This window comes from Ailuropoda melanoleuca, chromosome 6 (genome assembly GCF_002007445.2).
Source record: "Ailuropoda melanoleuca isolate Jingjing chromosome 6, ASM200744v2, whole genome shotgun sequence".
NCBI lineage: Eukaryota > Metazoa > Chordata > Mammalia > Carnivora > Ursidae > Ailuropoda > Ailuropoda melanoleuca.
In genome coordinates, this window is record NC_048223.1 from 117,494,720 (window position 1) to 117,521,630 (window position 26,911).

Sequence of the window (26,911 nt, forward strand, 5' to 3'; positions counted from 1 at the left end):
AAACCCTTGTCCCAGGGGGCTTGTCCTCATTTACAAAATTCTCAGGAGGTGAAGGTGAGGATTATCAGACTGGTATCATGGCCCAACAGTCTTCACCTGTCACCTTAACCCTGGAAAGAATAACGTGTTTCATGGCAGTTGGGTGGTAGTTTATTTTTCAGTTATGGCCTTAAGTAAACTTTTCCCAGTCGTTGCATTCTGGGTTGATTGTGTTCCAAGCGTGTCACTGCCAAGCAGGTGCTGAGCAGTCAGATGACAGCTGTTGATCTGTTGCAACTGAGCAATTAGAGAATGCAAGAGAATGCTTTGGAACATGGTTAACACTGAGTATTCAGAAAACCAAATATCTGTGTACCTGCCTTGTGGCAAACACACGCACACAGATAGATGTCTGTCCCATGCAGTTACATGCCCCCTTAAGTGATTTGGACCTTTTCTTCTTTAACCCTATTTATCTACCCCTTCATTGAATAATTCATCTTATCATTTTCAAATAGAAGTTAGAGGATAAGGAGGAGAGGAACAATAGCAAGACATTTTGAAAGGTGTCTCCTGAGGGTTTTCATGCTATAAATTCAAGTGAATTTAAAAGTAAAACCCTTTTGGTGTGGGGAGGTCTTATTCAGGAAATGTTGAAATCCCAGATATAGATTTGCTATACATATTTCCTTGGAATCCTAGGAATTAATGGGTTCAGATTGACTCATCAATTTCAGGTGTGATAGCTTAGATGAGTCCTTTTTAAAAGGCAACCCGCAAAGCTTCACCAACCCCAACGCAGTAATTTTAAATCTCACCCTCCCTGTTCATCTTACCATTAAGCAAGCAGAAGGGAAAGCAAGGAAGACAGCCAGGGTTCTGAATTACTATCATGAACCATGAGAAAGAAATTTGTTTGGCATTCAAGGGCATAAAGAGGAAATAATAAATCTTCTCTCTCCGTGGCCTCTTCCAAGCAAATCACAAGACTACCACCAAAGCCCACTTCACATTTTACATAGACACAAGGACAAGGCAAGACATCTAGACAAGAAGGCTAAGCTGGAAGTTTTGCCACGTTTTGGATTAGCCCTGGTGCTGGGAATAAGCGCTCCAGTCCGGCCTCAGGTGGGCACCCACGGAGACTAGTGGACGTGGAGATCCCCGGCCAAGCCCTGGCGCGGTGGCATCAGATGACCACGCTGACTGTCATGGTCTGGCCGTGCGGCACGATCTTGCGGGGCCAGGCAAGCAAGAGCTTGCGCAGCTCCTCACGGAAGTTGTCGTGCAGCCAGGCGTAAATGAACGGGTTGTAGCACGCCGAGCTCATGGCGAGCCAGTGGCAGAGCAGCTGCACTAACCCGAAGGCGTAGGGGTCGATGGCGTGCGGGTCGAGGTCTCGCAGCAGGTTGAAGACGTGCAGCGGCAGCCAGCAGACAGCGAACACCACCACGACCACCACCAGCAGGCAGAAGGTGCGGCGGCGCCGCGCGCGGTCCCAGTCGGCCTGACTCTGGGTCACGCAGCCCGGCACCACGCGGTTCCGTAGCTTCACCGACACCCGGACGTAAGACAGGAGGATGACCAGCAGGGGGAGCAGGTAGGTGACAAGCAGTAGCCCCCAAGCATAGAGCTGCCGCTGGAGCTCCTGGGACCCCCAGAATTCCTCGCAGAGGCGCACACCGTGCGGCTTGAGCTCGACGTGGTACGTGTGCACTGCGGCTGGCAGCGCCAGCACCGCGGACAGTGCCCAGATGGCCAGCACGGCGTAGGCGCTGAGGCGCAGGGAGATACGCCGGCGCAGCGGGTGCACGAGCACGACGTAGCGGTCCACCGCGATGGTGGTGAGAGTGAACACCGACACGTAGACGGTGACAGGCTGCAGGAAGAAGACCAAGTGGCACAGGCCGCCGCCGAACACCCAGCCGCGTGGCTCGAAAGCGTAGGCCAGCGTGAGCGGTACGCAGGCGGTGCACATGAGCACGTCGGACAAGGCCAGGTTGCCGATGAGGAAGTTGGTCACGTTGTGCAGCCGACGCACCCGCGCAATCACCAGCACCAGCAGGCAGTTGCCCACCAGCCCCACAACCACCACGATGCTGTAGAGCAGCACGATCAGCCCCTTGAGCTGATGCACCAGCTGCAGGCTTTGGAAAGGAGTGATGGCCTGAGCGCCTGGGCCAACAGCTGACCCATTGACCGCCGAGGCCTCCGTGCTCTGGTTGGCAGGAGTTGAGGCCGCTGGTGGCAACCCAGAAAATAAGTCAGGGACCGGGGGGCCCTGAGTCGGCAGTGAGGCCATGGCCACCTGTCCGAAGAGAATCAAAGCCCGTCACTTCCCACTGTCCATCCTTCCCCTCCTACACCAATCGTGCCTCCCTCCCCCACCTCAATTATCCAAATACTCCCTTTAGAATAACTGGCCAAAATAAATAACAACAATCAGAAGTGCTGTCATCCCCCCATGTAAAAATAAATCTATGCGAGACTACGTGTGCACAGCTTATTTAAACGCCTCCTATGCAATGTAGAGCCTTCGCAGTCCACGCAGGTCAGACCCAGGAGCATGGTCCTACCTGGTGAGTGGGGCTTGGCGGGCGGGAAAACGCGCCAGGGAGGGAGGGGCCGAATCCCGGCTGTCCCCTAGCGGTCCTCAGCCCACGACGGCGTGCAGGCTTCTCGTTCCTCCGCGGAAGCTGAACAGATTCAGGAGTTCCCAGTGGGCTCGCAGTTTTTGAGAGGGACTGGGAGCGCCTCCCCTCCGCCCCGCCCCCCACTCCAGCGCTCCCTTGTATGGAAAATGGGGGCGGAGCGCGCACCACCCGACTCGGTGCTTAGACAACTAGGTAGAAGGACACTGTGAAGACGATGGAAAGAGAAAAGGGAGGAGGGGCAGACAAACCTGGGTCAGAGGAACGAGGGAGAATCTCGATGCGGGAGCTTGCTGCGCCTTGGGAGAGTCCCGCTCCAGAGGAGGGAGCGGTGGATGAGGAGGGAGGAGAGGCGCCAAGCGCTAGGCTCTCAGGATGACCTGGAGCAGGGTAAGAAGTGGAGTGAGGAACTGAGCTACACCACGGGATGTGAGGAAGAGATGAGGGACCCGTCCTTAAGAGCTGGACCCTGCTTAGAATCTGGGCTGGAGTGGGTAGGAGGTTTTGACAGTGATTTAAAAGTTAGACTCTGGAGCTCGCCGCAGACCTGCAGGCCCTCGCCCTTCCCGGGACCCTCTGAGTCCTTCACCCAGGCTGCGGCGTGCCCGGAGAGCCACGGATCCAGCCAAGTCACAGAGTTCAGAACAGCGGACAGCTCCCGCGGCACCCCGCTGTGCTGCGCGTGGGTCCTCGGAGGAGGACAATTAAGGAGTTCCCGCCCCTCTCTGGGTCCGACGCTTTCAGAGAAGGGACCTGGCCTGGTTCAAAGAGCTGCCTCACCGCCTGTTTTCTGGGCTGGGGCTGCCGACTAGGAGAGCAGCAGGGTGGAGTGGAGGAAAATGAGCAGGGCTCTCTGGGGGTCGGAGGGTGGTGATGTGCTCCTGCTGTGGGTCACCGCACTTAGTGCCAATGACGACGCTGTCTTACCTCCCTAGGTCAGAAATGCTGCCTCCATGCCAGTTAACCTACACAAGCAAACTTCAATACCCGGCCCCCAGTACTTCCCTACTCACTCTGTTGGGGGTTTTTTGTTTGTTTGTTAAGATTTTACTTATTAATTGGAGAGAGTTAGTGAGCCCGCTCATGAGTGAGAGGGAGGGGCAGAAAGAGAAGCAGACTCCCCTCTGAACAGGGATTCCAACTCGGGCCTCGTCCCAGAACCCTGGGATCATAACCTGAGCTGAAGGCAGACACTTAACCGACTGAGCCACCCAGGCGCCCCTGATCTTTCTTTCTCAACCACCATGACCTATTGTTTATCAGCCTGACTCTTCCAGGACAGTAGGCAGGTTCCAGGACTGGTACCCTACCGTCTTCCTCCTTACATAAACCCACCCAGGCCTCCTTACCTCATTTTAGGATTAAAAATAATACTGGTGATTGCAGGATTTCCACAAGGATAACAAAAGTAACAAACATTTGAGAAGCTTAAAAGTTACATAAAACTTCCAGTAGCATTAAGTCATCATTGAAATGCAAATTAAACTGGACCACAATGGGGTGGGGATCAAGGAAGGAGGCTTTGTAACCTCCCTCCTTTCAAACTATCTCATCCCCTCATTGTCCCCTCTCTGGTGATCCTAGTTGCAGATACCCCGGTTAGGCTGGAAAGAAGTAAAATTAGTCCACCCTGCAAATTCAAGTGATTCACTCATACAGGAGGAAAAGTCAACATTGGAAGAAAAGCAATCCATTTGAAGCAAATGTATCCATTCTAAACCCACACACTCCCTGAGTTATAATCAATATAGCTAAAGCCAATATTATATGGAGAAAAAACATCAGAATGAAATGCAGTCTGGACCTGCCTAATCCTTTACCTGGTAATGCTTGCCATCATGTTCACCAACAGGGCTATGTGCACCCAAGAGCCGAGGCACCCTTTTGCTTCAAAATATCTTAAGCAGAGGAAATTGTAGTAATGAAGGTGAAAAAGGATTTGGGATGTAGTTAGGCCTCATAACTGGAGCCTCATTCTGGTCAATATCATTTGTACATAACACTAAAAATAATAAAAAGACAACCTTCTCAATATTTGCATGCAAATATCAATATTTGGAAGTTCACCACTGAGGCACCTTCCAGACAAGAGAGTTGGTCATTTGCCAAGTTCCAGATCAAAGCTGGTAAGAGTTTTAATGTTGTCAGTATTTGCAAGGTAAAAAGGAAGTAAACATCTAGGACTAGAATAACCCACTTTAAATCTTTATTCTCTCCAGTCTTCACTAAAATAAAGCTAGTCTCTCTCTCAGCCAACACATCATGATTAAGCCATACCAATTTCAGACTTTCCTGTCAGAACTAACAGTGCTCTAGAAACCTGAGAGATCGTAAATAAACAAACAATCTTTTAGGACAAATGGAAGAAAAATAGTACTCCATATAGTAGATAGCACATCACAGGGTTTTATTACCTACTCTTCCTCAAAAGCTTTCAACGGCCCATCAAAGGAAGGCCAGGCCCTTCCGCATGGCATTTCCAATCAACGTGCACCCCTATTCTGATCCTCTCTCATTTTTTATTTTTGGGCTGGCTTGCTACCTCTATCCATCTCTCTCTTTCTCTCTTTATCTCTCTCCATATTTTCCATATGTATATATATTTAAAACAAACTGTATGCTAACATGTTCTCACCATTCCTGTCCAATACCCCTCTCAGGGGTTGTTCCCCTTCTCCTGAATGCTGGTAGTTTGGTCCCCACTCAACTCCACATTCTTCACATCCCACAACACCCAACTCAAAGATTATCCTCACCTCAAAGTCTTTTCCCTTTCATGATCTTTCTGTCCTTTATTACTTTCTACTTTTGAAAATGTTTTAGCCCCCTGCCTCCACCAACCACGACTGCAAATTTTTTCTGGGTGCATACAACATGCCTGAACCCAGCAGATACCCTACACATGTTTCTTTTGATTGAATGGATAAAAATAGCCACTATTTGTTGAGGGCTTTTTATATACCAGGCACTAGGCTGAGTACATCACATATTTATCTCACTTGATTGCCTCAAAAGTCTTACTATACCCATTTTATAGATGAGGAAACTGGCTCTTCAAGGCTAATTGAATAATGGCACAACTAAGAAGTAAGGAGGCTGGAATTTGCACTTAGATCCACCTGATTCTGGAGCCAAAGTTCTCCACTCCTTCACTGCCTCCGAATGAATGAGAGGTGCACCCCCATATGCTGAAAATACAAGTAGATTCGAACTGGATTAAGTAAATATAGGAACGCCTCCGCTGTCATGGTTTATCAAAGGAAGCCCTAATAAATCTGACTGCAACCCTAACATTATTATGTTTAAGTTAAACAAACCTTTTTTTTTTTAAGATTTTATTTATTTACTTGAGAGAGAGAGAGGGAGAAAGCACAAGCAGGGGGAGCAGTGAGGGAGAGGAAGAAACAGGCTCCCCACTGAGCAGGGAGCCCTCTCAGGGCTTGATCCCAGGACCCCCGGATCATGACTTGAGCCAAAGGCAGACACTTAACCGACTGAGCCACTCAGGCGCCCCTAAGCTAAACAGATTTTTATGGCTCACCCCAAATGTCCCTTGCTTAGATCCCATGTAGGTGATAAAGCCCTGGGCTGTATGAACTTCAGGAGATGGTATTATGCTTTATGGTGGCAGAAGGCAACAGGATATAGAAAACAGAAGACAGAGACAACAGAGATAAAGAGCGCAGTTAGCATTCTGGGAAACTGGATTAAGGGATCTGAAAATGTTAGGCCAGCTAAGTTCATGCTGATATACTGCAGTTAGCCCAACCATACGAGAAACCACGAGGGATATATTTTTTTTTTAATTACTAGCTGGGAGACAGCAATTTTTTGAGAGTTGTCTAGGTCCAGGCAATAACAAAACGGATGCCCCCCAGAAGAGAGTTTTCTCTTTTAAGTCTGTCCCGTGTGTATTCCAAGAGCCAGGCTCCCCTCCCCCGCCCGGGCTCCCCCAGCAGAGTCTTGCCACAGATCTAGAGACCAACTCAGCATGCAGGGCTGGCTGCCTCCAGAGGACAACCACCTGAGCCCAGCCGTGTGCAAGCTGACATGACATCACATACTAAAGTGAAAAAGAAAAAAATGTGTTTCCCTTAGATCACTTTGAGAAAATGCTTTTCATCACAGACTCCAGGCATAAATGATCGCCTCCAGCTTTGTCACGCATACCCTGGGCATTTTTAAATCCTCCAACACAGCTTTGCCCAAACAGAATGGGGCTTAAAAGCTATTATGCTGACCAGAAACAGTCCTCGGCTGGGTTTTTCTTCTCAGCCTGTTCAAAATCAAAAGTGAGCCCCAAATAGCCTTGCGCCCTCTGCAGTGGCCTGCGGGGCACTCATCTTGCTTCTGCCCGGGAACGGAGTGGATGAGCGCCCAGAGTAACATAGGAAGTTGGGGTGGAGCAGGAAACTCTCCCCTGCCACAAGAGAAAAGGGAACAATGAAACCCGCTAATTCAACAAATATCTGTGATACATCTACTATGTGAGAAGGGGTAGACAAGGTGCCCTGAGTGAGAGAAAGATGAGTTAGTAAGACATGTCCCTGCCCTCAAAGAACTCACAGTCTAGGGCAGATTTGGCTAGACACTGGTAGCTAGCTGAGGAAACTGTGAAAACAATCCCAGATGCTCCTCTAGGAAACTCATTCTTAAAACTGAAAAACCCTGTGGCTTTAGTAGATTAGCTATCCCTGAGACCTGATTTCCAGTTCTTTCCAGACTTATATATCTCATTATAAAGCTCTTTCTTTATATTTTTTTTTAAATAATTGTTTGTGCATGAATTACTCACTCAACTAAAAATAAGACCTTGGGGGGGCACCTGGGGGGCTCAGACAGTTAAGCGTCTGCTTTTGGCTCAGGTTATGATCTCAGCATCCTGGGATCCAGCCCCACGTTGTGCTCCTTGCTCAGCAGGGAGTCTGCTTCCCCCTCTCCCTCTGCCTCCCCCCCCCAGCCGCTTGTGCTCTCTCTCTCTCTCACTCCCACTCTCTCTTTCTCTCTCAAATAAATAAATAAAATCTTTAAAAAATAAAAAAAAAAGACCTTGAGTTAGCAGTCATGGTATTAAGAATAGAGAGAAGCACTGCAGTACTACATAGTGACGGGCACCCTTGCCTCTGTCCCTACACCCACCCCCGGACAAGTTTCTTTATTCTCCAAACACTTAAAGAAATCAATGCAAAGGACATTTTCAGACAAACATAAAACTTTCCCCACAACACACACTGAAAAGATAATCAACATATAAAATTGAAATACAATATAAAAGGCTTCTCTAAGCAAAACTTGTGCCGCAGCAAACAAGAGCTCCTCCCTCGGCTGGGGGAGGAAGTGATGTCTCAATCCCTCCAGTTTTCTTTCACCTCCTCTAGCCCTGGAGTGTGACGCTATCCAGTTCCCCAAGCAGGGCTCCTCAGGAAGGAGCTGCCTGCACCTCCAGCTGCCACCTCTTTTGCCTGCTACTGAAGTTCTAAAGCCCCACACCTAGAGGCTATCAATCGGGAGACGCTTCTGCTTTTTGTTTTAAACTGAAAACTCACAATGTTACTGAAAGAAAAGAGTCTTTGTCAAGGACTCTAGGTTGCAAATAACATTGCCATTGATAAACTTCATGCATCAGCCTGAGTTCCTCCTTGCAAACACTAGAACCCACTCTGGCTGGTGTAGGTAGAAAAGAATGACAGCTAGCCCACATAATTGTTGGAAGAACTGGGCAACCAGCCTCAAGGCTAAGCTTCCAAAGCCATCCCTGGTGAAGAAAGTCCCACATGTGGCTTCGCTGCCACTGTTTCTGTCACCTCCACCAATGCCACTTCTGCATTAGGAACTCAGTCTTTCAGCCATCCCTGTCCCTAAAATCCAAGCGACTCTGCTGCACTCTGTCCAACAAAACGAGGTCCCCTTCTCTCAGGTCATTCATTCTTGAATGCAAGTCTCATTCGAGTGCATCAGAGTGGCAGAGCCAGGATACCAAACCTGAGTTTCAACTGCAAAGCATTCTGGGACTTTGGAGCCTGACCATCACTTTGGGGATATAATGAGGAATTTCTCCAAATACAAGCAGATCATGAGCAGCCACGAGTCATGACAAATATTCACTATCCCCCGTTATCAGTGTTTTATAGCAGTGACACCATAAAGACCAAAGCTATGAGGACACCCCTATGCTCTCTTAATTTTCTACTCTGCTTCTCCATCATTTTGAATGAAAATGTCAAGAGAAACATGAATTAAGGGTGTATTTTGAATATCTTATAATATATTAGCTTACTTTAATATATGTAATTAATTGTGCTCCTCTTTATGAAAAATAAAACCCCAAATAAAACTAATTTCCAAAGATAAAAGAAACATAGCACCACATTATACCAGGGTTGCTCAACTTCAGCACTATTGACATTTTGGGCTGGATAATTTTGTGCTGTGGGGAGCTGTCCTGGGCATTGTAGGATGTTTAACAGAATCCCTGGCCTCTACCCTCTAGAACGTAGGCACGCATACCCAACTATGACAACCAAATATGTCTCTAGACATTGCCAATATCCGCTGGGGGTAGGGATAAGGGACAAGATCATCCCTGGTTGAGAACCAGTGCCTTGCACCAATACAGCACGTTCAAAGTACTCTCCTTAGAAATGCTACCAGGCTTCATGGCCAACTCTCTTCAGACGTCTTGACCCCAGCATTGCATTTGGAAAACATTTCTTTTCCCATTTCTCACCACTCCCTGAAATTGCAACAGGGCAAACAAAGATGATATTTAAGAGAAAAAAAAAAATCCCTAAGGTAAGTTTAGCCCAAGTTTGCCAAATGGGGGAGAGAACTGGTCCCAAAGCCCAAAGAAGGCCTTGGGCTTGTGTAACAGCCATACCTCTGTGTGTACGTTGTGAGTTGCTGGGCAAATTCCTTATCCTGGAGTTGCTGGGCAATTGTGAGTTGCTGGGCAAATTCCTTATCCTGGAAGAACCCCAAGTCTGAAGAATATAAGAAATCCATAACAACGCCCTCCTCTGGGAAGATGTGGAGACGACCCAACATGTCCGAAAGAACCGATACACAGCTGGCACACGGTAATGGTGGCTACTCTTGGATAATTCTTTGCCTTGCCTTATGTCACTTCCTCTTGTCAAGAGGGGGTCATTCTAGGGGACATTCCCAAACTCTTCCACTTGAACCTTACTCCAGAAGACAGTCTTTTGGTTGCTGTTGTTTTTTTTTTTAAGATTTTATTTATTTATTTGACAGAGACAGCCAGCAAGAGAGGGAACACAAGCAGGGGGAGTGGGAGAGGAAGAAGCAGGCTCCCAGCGGAGGAGCCTGAGGTGGGGCTCGATCCCATAACACCGGGATCACGCCCTGAGCCAAAGGCAGATGCTTAAGGACTGTGCCACCCAGGCACCCCGAAGACAGTCTTTTTGAAAAGAGTTTTCCCTTTCTCAGTCTAAATGCTTTTCATTTCATCATTGCTTACCAGGCACACAAAGTCCAGGGCAAGATATTGTAAGAAGAATAAAAGACAAAAAGAAGAAGGAGGAGAAGGGGAAGGAGAAGAAGAAGGAGGAGGAGGAGAGGGAGGAGGGGGAGGAGAAGGAAGAGGGGGAGGAGGGGAGGGGAAGAAGATTGTCTAAAAATCTGCCGTGTAGTAAGAGAGAAATCTACAGAAGAATCTACCATGGTCAATGTCACTACCACCACCTGCTATGAAAGAAAGACATTAATTACTGGGGAACTTGCTAATTGCTTTAATAAATTTGAATTATGTTTACCCTTATAGATCATATTTGTTTTCAAGCACAGAGTCTGTAAAGTGCTTATAGCATTTTTAAACTCAGCCATATCAACATTGCCCATGTTACTTAAATATGTTCCCCTTCCTGTGCTTATGTGAGCCATGCAAAACTTCAGATCCTCATGAATGTGTATGAGTTAAGTGCTCAGGTGGCAGGAAATGAACGAGAAGCGGGTGCTCATTATGTCTTTCTAATCATCAAAGTGTTCTGCAGGCTGAAGCTTTGTGTCAGGAATCCATCCCCTTCTTTCCCCAGACACTGCTTAGTGGCATTTCTTCCCAGAGGAGGACTGCCAGCAATCCCTGCTCCCTTGTCAGGGCCTGGGATGGAATAACTGGGTGAAATTGCTTCCTTCCTCCTCTTTGCTGATTGTTTCATTTTGAAATGTAGTCTTCAACAATATCCCAAGCAGTCCATGAAGGATGCTGACAGTGCAACCTGTATTTGGTGCGATTATGCAGGGCTGGGGTGATCCAGGCTGGCTGAATTGCTGGGGCCCTGGCAACATTCTAGAGCAGATCTAGCCCCTGCCTGCCCATGGCATATCTGGGATTTCTCATCACAGACAGCCTCACTGCAATCCCTGGACCTCATCACACTCCTAAAGATCCACGACCCAGCCAGGTCACCTTCTCTGGAGACACTCTGTACAAAGAACCTTCAAAAGACACAAGGCTTGACCAACTTGTCATATTCAAGATCTCACCACATTTTATTTTTTCACTTTTGATTAGACTTTCATCAATACTTTAGACATTAGCAGCATGGATGGTGTATCTCAGCTTTGTCTATTAAGAGTAGAAAATATATACAAATACAAAAATAGATACACACGGAGACAAAAACAAAACACTTGAAAGCCATTTTTATTACCTCCTTTTTGAAAGGCAGGGACAAGGCAATTTGCTTTCCCATTTTGATTCCAACCCTGCTTCATTATCAGCTAGAAATGGCTTTTATGGATGGCAAAAATCATCTTGCATCTGCACTGTACCATTTAGCAGTGAAGGGCTCTTTGTTGTCACATTTAGATGGGAACCTTGACCTTGCAGAAGCCCCTCATTTGGGTTTCCATTATTATATGTCTCCTGACAAAACTCAATGATGAACCCAAACCATATCTCGTTATGTGCATCTCTGAATTATTATGTAGACACATCTAAATTCATTCTAGTGTCACTATCTAGGGTGAGGGGCCCTTTCCAACATTTTTTGTTAGACAAAATGCAGAACTGGAACGGTCCTCATGGTGTTTTTCAGGTGCATTATACATGTGTGCACATACACGTGACATTCAGAGTTGGAAGTGTGGCAGTCGGAATGTCTGGGATGGTTCATCTTCCCTGTGTCTTACCTCTGTCACCGGGGAGACAGCCCTGGCTTTCATGCGAGGAGATCATGAGCAGTGTCCCTGCAAAAGGTGAATAGTAGGAATGTATTATTCGCTTCCTGGCGTGGCCCCAAGACCACCTTCATCAGAATCAACTCTGGTGCTTATTTATAATGCAGATTGCTAGAGCGCAAGACAGACCCATTAAGTCAGAATTACTGATGGGGACACCTGGGAAAATGAATTTTTCACAACTGCAGATTATTCTCACGTACACTCAAGTGTGAGTGTCCTACAGTCTTCCAGTAAGTGGTGAATCTATATAATCCTGGCTCCCTACTTCCCCGACAGGATTGGGATACCAGCCAAGGGGGCGCAAGGCAGCTGTCAGGGGAGCCCAGCAGTGGATTTCAGCCCTCCCTCTCTCCTTACATGATGGATATTGGAAGACAAGCTTATTATACCAGCTCGGTTCTTTCTCTATAGTTTATCTTTTTCAGGTAATTTTTAATGACATACGTAGCACATGAACACATTCTCCTGTTTAATAAAAATGAAACAAATAAGCCTAAAGCCCCCTTGACCTCAAACCCAGTCCCTCCCTCAGAGGTTACACGGGTCCCTCCCCTGTGCATCTACATACATCTGAACGCATAGGAAAAAAGTACTGATGAACATTTAGGTTGTGTGCAACTTTTTGTTTTTTACGAACATTACTATGATAAAGACGTTCCAAAGGTTGGTCAAAGAGTACAAACTTTCAGTAATAAGACAGACAAATTCTGGGGAGTTAATGTACAGTACAGTGATCAAAGTTAATAAGACTAAAGTAACATTAAAGTATATGGTGCTAAAGTAGGATATATTTTAAAGTTGGCAAGAGGGTAGATCTAAAATGTTCATCCCAAAAAAGGCTTGGTATTTACGTGACATGATGAAGGGGTTAGCTAATGCTACAGTGGTAATCATTTTGCAATATGTAAAGGTAACGAATCAACTCATTGTACACCTTAAATTTACACAATGCTATACGCCAATGATATCTCCATAAAGCTGGAAAAGAATATTCCATATATTAATATTTGGATTGAAAGTAAAGCATATGATCCGTGATGATGTTTTCTAGCTGCCCCAAATATTCCTACACAGCTCTGTATTCATTTATTTTGTAAAAACTCATGATACGAATTCAGAGAAATAAAAATCAAATCAAATCAAATCAACATGTTCCCATATTCCTCCTTGGGGTGATTCTCCTGGGGCCATTCAGCAAAAGGAAATTTGTAAGTCACAAGATACGACCCAATTCACATTGACCACCAGCGCTGCAGGGAACTCTCTTTTGCTTAATGAATTTTAAGAGCTCGTTATATATGACGTGAGTTCTCATAATGCTCAGGTGAGTATGGAAAAGAAAAGCATCATTCTTCATGGATGTTGGGAACAACCCCCACATCCTCCCAACTAATAGCTAATAAAATGTCTAAGGCAAAATCAAAGCTACTTGACCCCTGGATCAGGTGGAGTCCATAGGACAGGCTGGGACCATCACCATCCAGGCTCTTGTAGGAGTGAGCTGGGACAAGGAGCAAACTGCTTGAAGAGGTATAAGGGGGACACAAATGTTTCCAGCCTATGAATCAGGACACCTGGGTGACAACTCCCACACTTACAATAACTGTCTGAGTCACCCAGGGCAAGCTCTATCCAACACAGGATCTCCATGTCTTCATCTGTAAAGCAGGCTGGGGAGGAGACCTAGATAATCCCGAAGGTCTCCATAACCTCTCGTAGTCTGGGAGTCCAAGACTGTGGCCCTGCGATAGTCAACTATCTACACACCTGGATGACATCAGCTGTCTGCACACCCCTGGATGACATCATCCGTCTGTACCCCTGCTGGCATTTGTCTCCAGTTCCATCTTAATAAAAGGTGGTGCCCCTTCTGTCCGATGTACTTGGACATCCCTCACAGCCTCACTGTGGCTTTGCTCACCGCAGGTCTGGCCTTCCTGCATAGCTAGGAAATGACCTTGGGCCCTTGGATTTGCACTTCACTGAGGAAGAATCCCTGTGGGAAACAGTTTAGTGCCTGGGTACTCCTTGCCACATTTCAGCTCTCAAGCCTCAAGCATCATGAGGAAAATCAGCCTGCGACCTTGCCGGCAAGCTTCAGAGTTTAGAAAGTTGCGTCTTGTTTGATTCCTATGATTCACCAGATGCCACCAACACAGTTCCTCACCCTCACTCTGCAGGCATTTTCCAGACAGGTGAAGGCTCCCCCGGTTACCAATGGTGCATGTGCGTGTAAGATTTAAAAAGTTGTAAGAGTCTGCGTACGGTTCCCCAGCCACTCTCCTTTCGTATCACAAATTTCAAAAATGTAATTAAAGGAGGCAGAGGGGGGTTTTCCCCTTACATTAAACCCACAAAATTAAACATAGCTAGAGAGAAACCTGAGATATTTCTTAGGTAAATATCTTCATCAATTAAAAAAAAAAAGCGCGTGCCTGCATATGTGTGTGTGTGTGTGTGTGTGTGTGTGTGTGTGTGTGAGAGAGAGAGAGAACGTCGGGTGGGGACTTAGCCATACTCCTCAGATCCCAGCAATTATCATCTGTCTGAGCAAGGCCCCTTGCCTGTAAAATGCTTTATTTTTTCCCCTTGTCTCCCTCTATAGGCACTTATTCTAATGATTTCATATATATACACCCTTGAATATACATGTAAATCCTTGAAATTAGTGCTATGGGGTTGAAGGGAGGCTTAATTTACATAAATGTTATTGTGCCATAAATCTTATTCTGGGGACTCATTTCTCTCATTCAATACTGGCTTTTAAGGTCTCTCCCTTTCGCAGTGTGTTTTCTACTTCGTTGCTCGCACCTGCTCCTTGCTGTCCCGAGGAGACGGTGTAGCCTGCGTCAAGGGGACATTTCAAATCGGTGCAGAAGACGTGGATTGGATGGACAGCACCTCTCTGCCTCGGAACACAGGCTGCGCACATTTTCTAAGACACCTCAGATATACAGCGACTTCAACGAAAGAAGCTTCTTTTCCTTCCAGGGACTCTGCCACCCAACACGGGGCTCCCATCTCTAGGCCCAGTGCTCCTGGCTCCCCAGCCAGAAGGAAAGCATCAGAAATCCCGAGAGACACACTCCCAGCCCTTTCCCTGGCAAGACCCAGAAGTGAGATCCCTCTTCTGCGCACAGCCCGCATGGCCATCACTGGCTGCGAGGGAGGCTGGGGGTGTCACACGTGCCCAGCTACAGTTCTGTCCCTTGTCAAAGGAGCAGTTCCTGTGACCGCTAACCCTCGGTCACAGGGCTCTGCTCCTGAGCTGGTGGGCAGGCTGTGTTTTGTGGCCCTGACCATACTTCCCCGTCCTGAGACCCCTAGGCCCCCCTCTGGGGCTGTCTCGTGTGAATGCACAGGGCTGCGAGGCCCGTGTTTGCGTGCAAGAGGCACTCTTGTCTTTGCTGGTTCTCTAGTCCGGCTCTACCTTCTGATTTCCTCACTTCCCTAATTTCTGCGTGATGGGGAAACGATTTGTTATTCATAATCCATCTGCCTTCTGAGGAGAGGGTCTCCCACAAAGAATCCTTTGTTTGCTAAGTGGGGGAAGAGAGAGAGTGAAACGGCCCTGCCTAGGGAGTAGGACGGAGGCGTGCGAGATGGACAACATAGTCATGGGGGAAAAACCCACAAAGATCTTGAGGGAAGTTGGGCGCAGCTTGACTGTTGTATGAGGTAACCTCACATGAACTTTCGGGAAACCCTAAACCTTTCACTTGTGCAGTTGGCATTTGATAGCAGGGGAGTCTGGCACGCAGCTGGGCACGAGGTGAGGGCAGCGGCTGTCCCTGGGGTCCCTGGCCTTTCAGGTGAAATTCCACGTGTCAGAATCAGCCTGGATCCTTTGGGTTCTCAACTGCTAGACACTGTGTTGCTGCTGGGACACTGGCTCTACCTAACGGTGCTTCGCCACCGTCCGAGGCCCTTCCCAAAGGAGCCCAGGGAGACTCACAGCCCCGGAAGTCGAGGGCAAAAGTTTTTCTGGGTGAGGAGACTGAGGCCAGGGTGAGTGGCAGGTCAAGGTTACCCACCTATTCAGTAGTGTGGCAAAGTCCTGCCTCCAGGTCTCTGGAAGTCCCACCTTGTGCTTTCTCCTCGGGGTCCTGGGTCCTTTCTTGATGCCAGTGGCCACCTGGAAGAGTCACAGCTTCCATCTGTTTTCCCCCATCTTTAGGACATGTCTCTTCTATTTATTCAAAATAGAAATCCATGCTGGTTGTGCTCAATCAGTAGGAAAAGTAGAGAAAGGAGCTGGATGCAGAGGTCGGCTTGGTTCTTTCCAGGCTCAAACACTTTGGCTAGGCTGTGCCCATCCCCCCGTGGGTAAGAACATCCTCACTCATGTTTATCCTGGAAAATCCTGCTTATTTGATAAAACCAAGAGAAAATTGGACCACTTCTGGCCCTTCTGAGTCCACACTGACCTCTGTCCCACTTCCCAGCCCCTCCAACACCTGCTGCCCACCCCTGCCCCGGGCGCCGGCTCTCTTTTGCCTGTAACACTTCCTCCTTCTCTCTAATGGTCCGCATGAGACCCGCCAGGGACAGTGATTTACCCTTCTCCTGTTCCCCACAGTATTCTGTAAGTTCTGGTTAAATTAAATCCAGATGAAGCCAACTTGACAACTTCCAGATTTAGCTGAAGCCGCCATGAACAGGAGCGCACCCATAAGACGCACTGTTGGTTCCAGGCAGCTGGGACAGCCGAGGAAAAAAGCTTTCCCTGGAGACAGAGGGAGACAGGATAGTATCTGCTTTGTAAATTCAACCTTTGTCTTTTCCTTCCGTTCCTTGAAGGCAAAGCACTGATTTTACAAGAGAAAGGATTGATTTGTACGATGTCTGTTCGCCTTCCTTCTTTTTGCTGAAAATGGCCTTGGAGCCGAAGCAGACTCCACTGGGGAAGAGTTCAACTTGGAGCAGAGAGCAGGTGGGCTTTGGTTTCTCTAAGATTCGAGGAGTGTGGGGCAGTCCCTGTGACGAGCAGGAAGAGGATTGTGCTGACAGGTGTCTCTGCCCTTGTCAGCCCGGCTCCCTCCGCACCATCCCAGGAGTCCTGAGCCTAGCAGCATTCGTGCAGCACATCCTCTGAATTAATTCCAAGAGCATAACTCGTACCCCCTGCTGCGTTAGCCTTTGCCTGCCCTGCTTCGTGATTCCAGCGAGGTCTGGTGTCCAGAGCAGCCATCCCTAAGCTCAGCGGCTCAAGGTTACAAACTCCAAACATCCGAGTCTGGGCAGAGTTCTGGGCCAGAATCCAGAGACAGGAACAGGGGAAGGGGGAAAACACTCTCACTCCACCCCCCTTCCCCCAAAAAAACAGCTGCTCTGAAAGTTAGAGTCTCATGGGAGACACAAAGCAGTCCCGGGAGAAGGGTGGCTAAAGAGATGCATTACACTTGGGAATAAGCTTGTCGTGGTTGGAACACACGCGTGAGGGAGGAGGCATTGGGGTGAGTGAGTGGGCACCCAGAGGCGGTCATCCGGAAGGCTTCGTGGAGGAGGGAGTAGAGAGCTTTCATAACCACTGCCTGTAGGGGGCTGTGGTGGGAGCCCGTGATGAGGACATGGGCTCAAATGTTCTAACCCTTTCTGGCTGTAATGCTGGGTGAGTCCCCCTACCTCCCTGAGCCTATTTCCTCTTCTGTAAAACCAGTTTCGTAAAGGCCCTCACCTCCCGGTGCTCCTTGGAGTCTGAGTCTAGATGGGACACTGCACAATGAGCTCCAGGCAGGCCTCTCCACGCGGTTAATGCTCAGTAAATGCTAGCAGCCAGATCAGCCCTTCAAGGTTGGTCTTGGGGCTCCCGACGTTCATTGTTTTATTTGTATCCCACAGTAGCCTTGAGGAGTAGATAAGTTTGTTGTGCTCATTTTCAAGACTTGCAAGCTGAGGCTCAAGATTGAATGATTTCCTGAAGACCCTGGACGCTGGGTCCATCAGCCTCCTCTCCCCACTGCTCCACGTGAGGGCAGGACATCAGGGCGGTGGGTGCCACTAAGAACACTGAGGAGTTTCTGACCTTGCAAAGCGGTTCATGCAGCACACACAGAGTCACTCATTTAATTCCTTCATAAAATAGAGAGGGCAACAGCTTTCACACTCTGCAGCTTGAGGTTAAGAGTGGGGGTTATGGCACGATAGCTAAATCGTGGAAGGAGCCGAGATGCCCTTCAACAGGTGACTGGATTGAGAAGATTGGTCCATATATACAATGGAACATTACTCAGCCATCAGAAAGAACGATCACACAACATTTGCAGCAACACGCACGGGACTGGAGGAGATAATGCTAAGTGAAATAAGTCAAGCAGAGAAAGACAATTATCATATGGTTTCACTCATTTATGGAACATAAGAAATAGCAGGGAGATCGGTAGGAAGGGAAGAATGAAGGGGGGCAAACAGAAGGGGGAATGAAACATGAGAGACTTTGGACTCTGGGAAACAAACTGAGGGCTTCAGAGGGGAGGGGGTTGGGGGATTGGGATAGACTGGTGATGGGCAGTAAGGAGGGCACGTATTGCATGGTGCACTGGGTGTTATACGCAACTAATGAATCATGGAACTTTACATCAAAAACTAAGGATATACTGTATGGTGACTAACACAATAAAAAATTATTATTAAAAAAAAAAGAATGGGGATTATGAGCCAGATTGCTAGGCTCATCTCCAGGCTCCACCACACGTTACGTATATGGCTGTGGGCCATTACTTAATCTCTAGGTGACCTCAGTTTTCCTATCTCTCGAATGGACACAGTAATTTGTCTCCCTGTCTAATGACTGGCACCTGGTACAGAGCTAGCACTCAGTGAACGGTCGCTGTGATGATCCACACTTTACAGACGGAACCTGAGTGCAAGAGGAGCAGAGGCTTGACGCTCGGTTTGTAGGATTCTTCCCATTCTCCCTGAAGGGCCTAGCCCATCTGCTCCAGACGAGATCCACCAGCTGGAGCCTGTCAGTGCCTGCGTCAGCCACCCGCCCAAATGAGCAGCCTCCTCCCTCTAACGGAACCCGCGCATCATGCCTCCTGCTACCATGGGATTCTTTGGAAAATATTAAATAGATGTATTTTTATTTCCAGCAGCTTTGTCACTTTTGAGCCCAAATCAAGAACTTAAGTCTCAAGGGTAAAGAGCCATGTAATTATGACAGAGATTAAATCAGCATTTAAAGTCTAATTTTGATGTGTGCCTTAAGCAAGGAAAGTCAGAACGAAATCAGCAGGTTGAAGGCACCCTCGGATTCTAAACTAGGAACGGAAATGCCTTCAAGTTCAGGTAAAAAAAACAGTCTGGAAACATGATGTGCTTTTTTTTTTCCTATAACTAAATAAAAATCTAATTAAGTCCCAGAGTTTGCCACGGAGAACTCCAACGAAAGCATGATGTGATTTGATACACAGGAAAATGCTCAAGGGCGGTAGGATCACACACGAACAAATTCAAGCCATCAAGACGTGGTGTTGCCAGGATTTACATAAAACTGATAGCAAGCACAGTCTATGAATTGAGAACTACTGCCAAACTGTGTATGAGTACTCAATGCTTCCAAAACAATTGTAAAACATCAGTTGTATAAACTCTCATTTTCAAATGATGTCAGATCTCAAATCTTTACTTCCCACTCAAAGATAAGGGCTTGGAAAACAAAGACGGAGTCCCTGTTATTTCTCAAGGGTCACAGATCGGGAGTAGAGAATCTTTTCCCCAGGACAGAGGAAAGTCATGTGGACATGGTGTGAGGGGGTTACCAGGCTGTATGCCTAGCCCAAGTTTACTGGGATGGGCAGTCATTAAGAAAATGAGCACCTATTTAGACAGCATTAATAATAATTATGATGATGATGATGAACAGGGATATGCGGTCTGCATGTAAGGAAATGCCTGTCCCCATATGTCACTTATTTACTTAAGGCTCAGCCTGCCCTGGAGCTGGTCTGGAAGAAAGACGGGGACGAACTAGTGTGTATGTGACTAATCTGTATATGTGCGAACTGATAGGAAACCTACCAGCCACACCCAGGAGGAAAGAGGAAGGCACTGGAATGGTTTAAAGAAACAAAAGAGCAGTTAACAAGACCTAGGGACACAATGGGAGACACTGAGATCTCCAGAAACGTACACATGAGATTGTCTTCAATAGGAAGTGTCTGACAAAGATGTTCTTCATTAATGTATTTTTACTCATAAGAATATGGCAAGCAAGATCGTTTAAATGCAAAAATATTCTTTGTGCATTTTTCTTGAATATATTTTTAAATGAGTTAACTGTATTCAATGACTATATCATCTTAAGGCTATAGTCTTATAAGCATGTTCTTATAAATATATTCATGTCGCCTCATCTTCCCGTCGTTTCCTCTGGGACTCCCACTCTGTGGTCCTCGTCATTAGTCTCTGTTCTACAGCCTCTGACGTCAGCAGCAGGGAGCGAGGGCAAAGACAAACTGAACTTTCTTAAAACACTTCTATGAAGACAAAGGGAAAATCAGTGAAAGTACCTAGCTTTATTTGATTTTTTACTTGATTTTTTTTAATCAATGTGGTGAATTGACCGTAGTTATTCAGCAAATTGATATCTGTGATTTAGCCGGGTGGCAAGTTATCTGGAAGAGGTGGAAAGGTGGGCGTTTTAGCTGGCCGCAAGTGCAGTATGAACCCACTGTGTTAGTTGGTATCAAGGTCATTAGAAATAAGTTGGTACACTGCCTAATAAGAAAGTGATAAATATTCAGATAACATTATTAATGATGATGACCCTTCCCCTTGACCATGGGTGATTGGTCAGCTGACCCTGACCCAAGGAAGGCCATCAGAATTCTTCCCTAAGACTTCTCAAACTGAAAGTGGGAAGGGAACAAGCCCTCCCTATGACAGATCCTTATTTTACCCACCAGGTGAAATAAGCCCCCACCTGCAGAGAAAGAATAGAGCTGACTAGCAGAGAGTGGCAAAGGACATGGAGCAAGAGAGCATCTTGACAGTGTCCAAGCACCTGGATCCCACTCTTCCTGAAGCCCAGGAGAAGGAGGAGGTGGCTAGTTCCAGCCTCAATGGATGGGTCAGGACACGCCTAGAATGAAATCTTAGAAGATGAGAGAGATTGAAAGAGGAAAAAAACCCCAAAGACTTGGGAGATCAGAATGGCCCAGCTCCCAAGGAGCCAGTGGCACAGGTGGCTGGGCAGTCTGGCGGAGACTAACCTAACGAGAGTTAGGAGCACAGAAAAGGCCAGCTGGGAAGACAGGCCACATCTGGAAGAGACATCGAAGCCAGGCTAAGAGTTGGAGCTTTCCTCTCTAGGAACTGGGATCCACTGAAGGGAGCCTTCAATAGGGGAAAGAAGCTGATTGGGGGGGCGGGTGGCAAGGATGAAGGGGACTGAATGGGGAAAGGCAGGAGGTGGAGCGCACATTGGGAGGCTGCCACAGAGCTCCAGGTGAGCGGTGAGGGGAGCCCACCGAGGCAGGGAGAGTGATGGAAAGAGCATTGCTCACTCCCTGAACAGCCTTTCAGCCCTTCCCACCACTGGGTGTGCCAAACTTGTGTGTGGGGCTGGGGGTGGAGAGAGGGGCATCAAAAGGGTGGGGAGAGGGGCATCAAAGGGAAACAAGCAGAAGCAGTACCCTTCTGACTGTTCCACACGCTACCCAGATGACCTCGCGCACACGCACCTGCCCGTCCTGGGGTCCTCAGATGCCGGCGGGGCGCATATCCCCTCAGTCTGCTGGACCCATGCATTTCTCCCGAGCTTGCCAATTTAGCTCTTATATCTACTGCAGAACTTGGCTCCCCATTCTAAACCAGAGATCCCCTCTGACCCGTACATTTTACCCAACTTTTTCTCTCTAAAAAAAGGAGCTCAGATGTCATTTCTTCCCCCTGCCCTTTCTGCTTAATTTCCCCCCATCTTGTTCTACACTAAAACGTACTACCAATAAAATAATGCTATCCCCGTTGATAGGATTTCCCTTATTAGGCTAAACTTGTTCTTGGGCAGAGGGGTATCCTCTTACCCAGCCCGACTGCTATACCGAGGAGCTGTTTTGGTTTTTTTTTTTTTTTACCACAGCAGATGGAGGGCTTTGCTTCTTTATGCCTTTGTCCCATGTACCTCATAACCCCTGCCATTCATTGGAATGGTTTTTTTAAGTGTCGTGCTGCCCATTCAAGGTAAGCTTCTTTCACGATGAGAAAAGGCAACTTCATTTTTTGCCACTGCATTTCAGGGCCTTCTGGGATGTCAAGAGTGCTGTCCTTTTAAAAGCACTGGTCCTCAGGGCAGGAACAGAGACAACCCGGTGTAGGAGCGCTCCGGCCTGTGGGCTCCTCCAACAGAACCCTTCCCTGTCCTTCCACTGGTGCACCTCCAGTATTCCCAGGTGGGAGAGGAGGGGGCGGCGGGGGGACAACAGAGCCTGGGGCAAACAGGTTTCCACACGCAGCAGACAGGCCCATTGTGCCCTCTCCTCTAGGAGGGATCAGCGTTCTGTCTCCAGGGGCCACTGCATCAGCCTCCAGTCAAGAAGCAAGATGAGCTTCCGTTTCCCTGCAAGGACGTGGGACACAGCTTTACTTTCCTTCCAGCTATACTCAGAGCTGGGCAGGACCCAGCCCCACATCCACTTCTGGCCCAGCTCTCCCGTAACAGTCCCAGACTCTTGGTGGGGACCCTTGTGCCCTGATGGCATCCGGCAGCCTCAGGGTCAGCCACCAGCACCGTCCACCAAGTGAGCGCACAGCAAGGGCCAGGCACGGTATTCGACAACCTACCTCCTTTTACGCGTGTCTTTCCACATTTCACCACCCTGTTCCACGTAATCCACCTTTCCCATAAGTACCGCCCATGAATCTCCCAGCTAAACAGAACTTGTATTTAAATAACTGTTTCTTTCCCTCGAGGTCTACAAATTTCCATTTCCTTGGCTCCTTGTAACTCTTGGCTTGGCTTTCTGGAACTGACTTCCAAGTGCATAGGTGGAGGCCTCACCTGTCCTGGAACATCACTTGCAGACCAAGACTCTGAAGAGAAACCCAAACCTCTCCCCAGAGAACCACCCGGAGCCCTAAGGTACAGAGCCTCCAGTGTCATTCTAAAAAAGAACACCTTCAGGCATTAAACAGAAGATACAGCTGAAGGGGAGAGAGTACAAAGTATCAGCTCCTACAGTTTTGTTCAAAATCCTCCTCTAATTTTCTCCACCGGAGCTCCATATTTGGATGTTTTTGAGAAGAAAAGAAGAAGAAGAAGGAGAAGGAGAAGAAAGAAAAGAAAAAAGAGAAAAGAAAAGAAAAGAAAAGAAAAGAAAAGAAAAGAAAAGAAAAGAAAAAAACTCTTTCTCCCTTACTCTCATACTGGCTTCTATCACATTCACATTCCTGTGATCAGAAGTGTGGGCTTTTTTCCCCCCTCCAAGCAATTCTGCGACCCCAGCAGGATGTCCTACAATTTAACTCGGTTCTGACACCATCTACCTGGAGACAGTGTCAGATCCCCAGGATAAGCACTCAGCCCCCAAGCTGCCCCTCGCACTGAGACACCAGGTTATTGCCTGTGCCTTGACTGGCTATAACTTGGAGGTTACACCTGCCACGACAAACCACGACACCTGCCTGGGGTCTGGTCATTTGCCAGAGTGGCTCACAGAATTCAGGGAAACAATTGGCTTAACTAGATTCTGGGTCTATAATTACAGGAACATTACACGGGTATATGACAACTCAGGAACAGCCAGAGAGGAGAGGTGAATAGGGCAAGAGCTGGAGAACGGGGTGTGGAGCTACCGCGCCCTCCCCGACACGCCGCCCTCCAGCCCCTCCGCCTGCTCTCCAAACCAGCATGTTTGCAGAGGCTTCGTTACACAGGCATGATTGAGTGAATCTTTGGCCATTGGCAGCTGAGTAGATCTCCAGCCCTTCTCCCCTCCTAGGAGGTAGGGCTGAAAATTTCAACCTTCTAAAGGGAGGGGTTGGTTCCCATGGCAACCAGCCCCCTCACTAGTCACTCATAAAGTCAGGGGTTGAAAGAGGCACTCTGAATAATGGAAGATACCCATTTTACCTTCATCACTCTGGAGATATTTCAGGAACTGGGAACAAAACTAAATATTATTATAACAAAATATTGTAACAAAAGATGCCCCTAGATATAGCTCTTATCACTTAGGAAGTTGCAAGCCTTTTAAGGGTTATATTCCAGGAAACTTGGAGGAAGACCAAAATATATATTTATTTCATTATTTCACAGTACCGCGATTTTCTTTTCTCCTTTAATTTTTGTTTTCACTTTTGTTATTTTGTATTTCTCTGTCATAAGCATCTTTAGTGCAGAGCCCTATTGAGTTTCTCAGAGGACTGTGGATGCCTACCTTAGTGCTATCCCACAGCTGTTTAAATGAACCAAGAGTATCAAAAGAAGAGAATCAATTTAATATTCAAAGTCATCTAAGAAATGTGCTGTGGCAGAGACTGCTCTGCATTCATTAAACTTGATTTCCTTTTTCTCCTGGACACAAGCTGGACTACATATCCCAGCCTCCTGTGCACTTGGGTTGGCCATGTGACCAGGTGCTGGCCGATGGAATGCAAGTGGGCTTGCTGAACACCACTTCCAGATCTGGCCCCTAAAAACTCTTTCCTTTGTGATCTTTCTTTTCCTTTCTCCCAGCTGAATACAAAGAGGGTAAGGCCTTAGAAGAGGAAAGACCATATCATGGAAAAAACAAGGGTCCCTAAAGATCCTGTAAAACAGAAAAAGCCCTCCTCCCCCTTCCCAATGACCACGGCTGAACTACAGTGGACGGTGACATGAGCAGGAAATACAATTTTACTTTATTAAGCCATTAAGATTGGGAGTTTTATCAGGTCAGTGTAGCCCAAATTATACTCGTGCCTAGTAAAATAATTCTAAAACTTCCAGCCAAGAAATTTCCAGAACAGCTGCCATGTCTTATATACCTTCACCAAACTGACTATATCGTGGTCCTCAGGAATCAACCCACAAAAGGCTAAGAATCAGGTGAAGACAGTTTCAATTCCATAGTGACTTTACATTTCGATATTTCTCAATATCCTTACAAATAATTACCATGTTTTGTCCCTTCCCCAGGAGCTTTGAGAGCCACTCTACAAAATACAACAAACCTTAGCAAGTCACCACTACAGGAAGTTTCGGTGCAAATATCTAACTGTCTGCATGAATGAACACGTCACGCCTACCCTCATAATGTGCCTTCATCCAGAGGACGCCTCAGGGAAGGTTACACTGCAGCTGACACCTTCCTCTGCTCTGACTCAATACATCTCCACTCTACCCTTCTCCCTCTCCCTTCTCCCAGCTCCCCTGGTCCATAAAAAGTCCAGGAGACTTTTGTTCAGGGCCCCTAAGCAGTAAGAAGTTCCCTCTCCATCCTTCAGGCTGCTGCCCCGCTTGTCACCGCCATCCGCCCCACCCCACGCCTTGCTGGAGAGTCGGTGCTGCGACTGTCACAGTTACAGGAATGAAGGCTTGAGTGTTACTTTCAGTTTAGCTCCTTGTCCTCACCGGCCACCACAACGCCTGGCAGCTCAATAGTTCGTTCTTAACGGCTGGACTCTGTCTACATAGCTCCCACCCAAACGGTTCCTGGCACTCAAATGCATCCGATTCAAATGCATCTGGGGACCGATGCCCAGTCCTGCCTTTTTCTACTCCCCCGCCTTCCATTCTTTCCCCTCTCCTCCTCCAAGTCCTACTCCCATCAAGGTCTGGCTGGACCACTGAGTTTCTCCTGGATTTATCCACCGAGCTCCTATTTCTACTGGCTCATGTTAACGCCTTTCTATCATCCTATCTCATAGCTAGCTTTCTGATCAACAGTCATATCAATCACGTTGAGAAAACGAGTTCTGGCCGAGGGGAGAGAAGGCCAGGCGGCAGATTCCAGGGGCTCTGGCTTGTGGAATGGGAAGAGAAGCACGCTTGGGGGAAGATGATTGTTTCATTTTGGGGCATGCTGTGTTTGGGGTGTTGTCATGCAACCAGGTGGAGATGCCATATGGCTGCGTGAGCTGCTTTGATGGGCGCTTTCCTGTGCAGATGGAAGGTAAAGCCATGGGCAGGACCATCTGCCAAGCATGCTGTCACGGGGCTTCTGCTGCCTGGGAGCGACTGGAGCATCTGAGCCATGGGGATCGGCCAATTCTGGGGGCAAAAAAAAGGAACCAAAGTTTTTCGCCATCCAGCAAAGCATCGGGGAGGTCAGCACCTTTTTACCAGAGAAACAAGCTCTGAATCCAGCAAGTGCTGTTCTTTCAGTGAGAAATGCAAACGGAAAAGCTGAGGCCCTGCTCACAGGGAGCCCCATCCTCTGCCAGGTCAGGGTGGCCTCACACAGGCTCTTTTTTTCTCGCCACAATAGGGACTCTCTGGAGACATAACTGCTTTCACACAGCCAGCGTGAAAACTCCGTGAAAAGCCTCAGATGGGAAGGAAGAGGAAGGTCACAAGAGAGCCAGTAGGAGGTCGGGGCGGGGGGTCTGCACCTTCTGCCCACCCTGCAGTGAGAAGGGCCGTGCTGAGAATAGGGCCAGGGATCAGAGAGTAGCAGGGATCTCTGCGCTGGCTTACAGAGCAGCTGCACTGAATCAGGGAGCAGAAAAGGGTTGGTGACAGCAACTCTGTGACCAGTGCAGCCCCTCTCCCCTCCAGATCTCCCCAGGCTTCCGCAGGGAGCGGAGGGAATGAGTCTTCTACCAGTCCCTTCCCATACTCATTTCTGAGCATGCGGCGGACGTTCAGAAGAGGATGGGGCCCATGCAAGGGCTGTTGGGACTTTCCCCAACCCCTTAGCCCTCAGTTTTCCGATGCCCCCCCCACAAGCTAGGAGACCTTCCAAGATATTGGGGCAAGATTCCCCGAGCTAACGAGGTCTGAAAGCTGATGCCATATCTACGTTTTGGTTTTTTTTTTTAAAGATTTTATTTATTTATTTGACAGAAGGAGACAGCCAGTGAGAGAGGGAACACAAGCAGGGGGAGTGGGAGAGGAAGAAGCAGGCTCCTAGTGGAGGAGCCTGATGTGGGGCTCG

At 47.8% G+C, this 26,911-nt stretch overlaps 1 protein-coding gene across 1 annotated transcript; it reads right to left on the reverse strand.

The window, feature by feature from the left end:
• Positions 1 to 1,168: 1,168 nt before the first annotated feature.
• Positions 1,169 to 2,281, reverse strand: PRLHR (prolactin releasing hormone receptor). The gene has a single exon (XM_002915397.1). The coding sequence runs from the start codon at positions 2,279 to 2,281 to the stop codon at positions 1,169 to 1,171; it is 1,113 nt and encodes a 370-aa protein (XP_002915443.1).
• Positions 2,282 to 26,911: the final 24,630 nt, after the last annotated feature.

Coding starts and splice junctions, on each gene's coding strand:
- PRLHR (XM_002915397.1), bottom strand. CDS start 2,281: ATGGCCTCACTGCCGACTCAGGGCCCCCCGGTCCCTGACTTATTTTCT.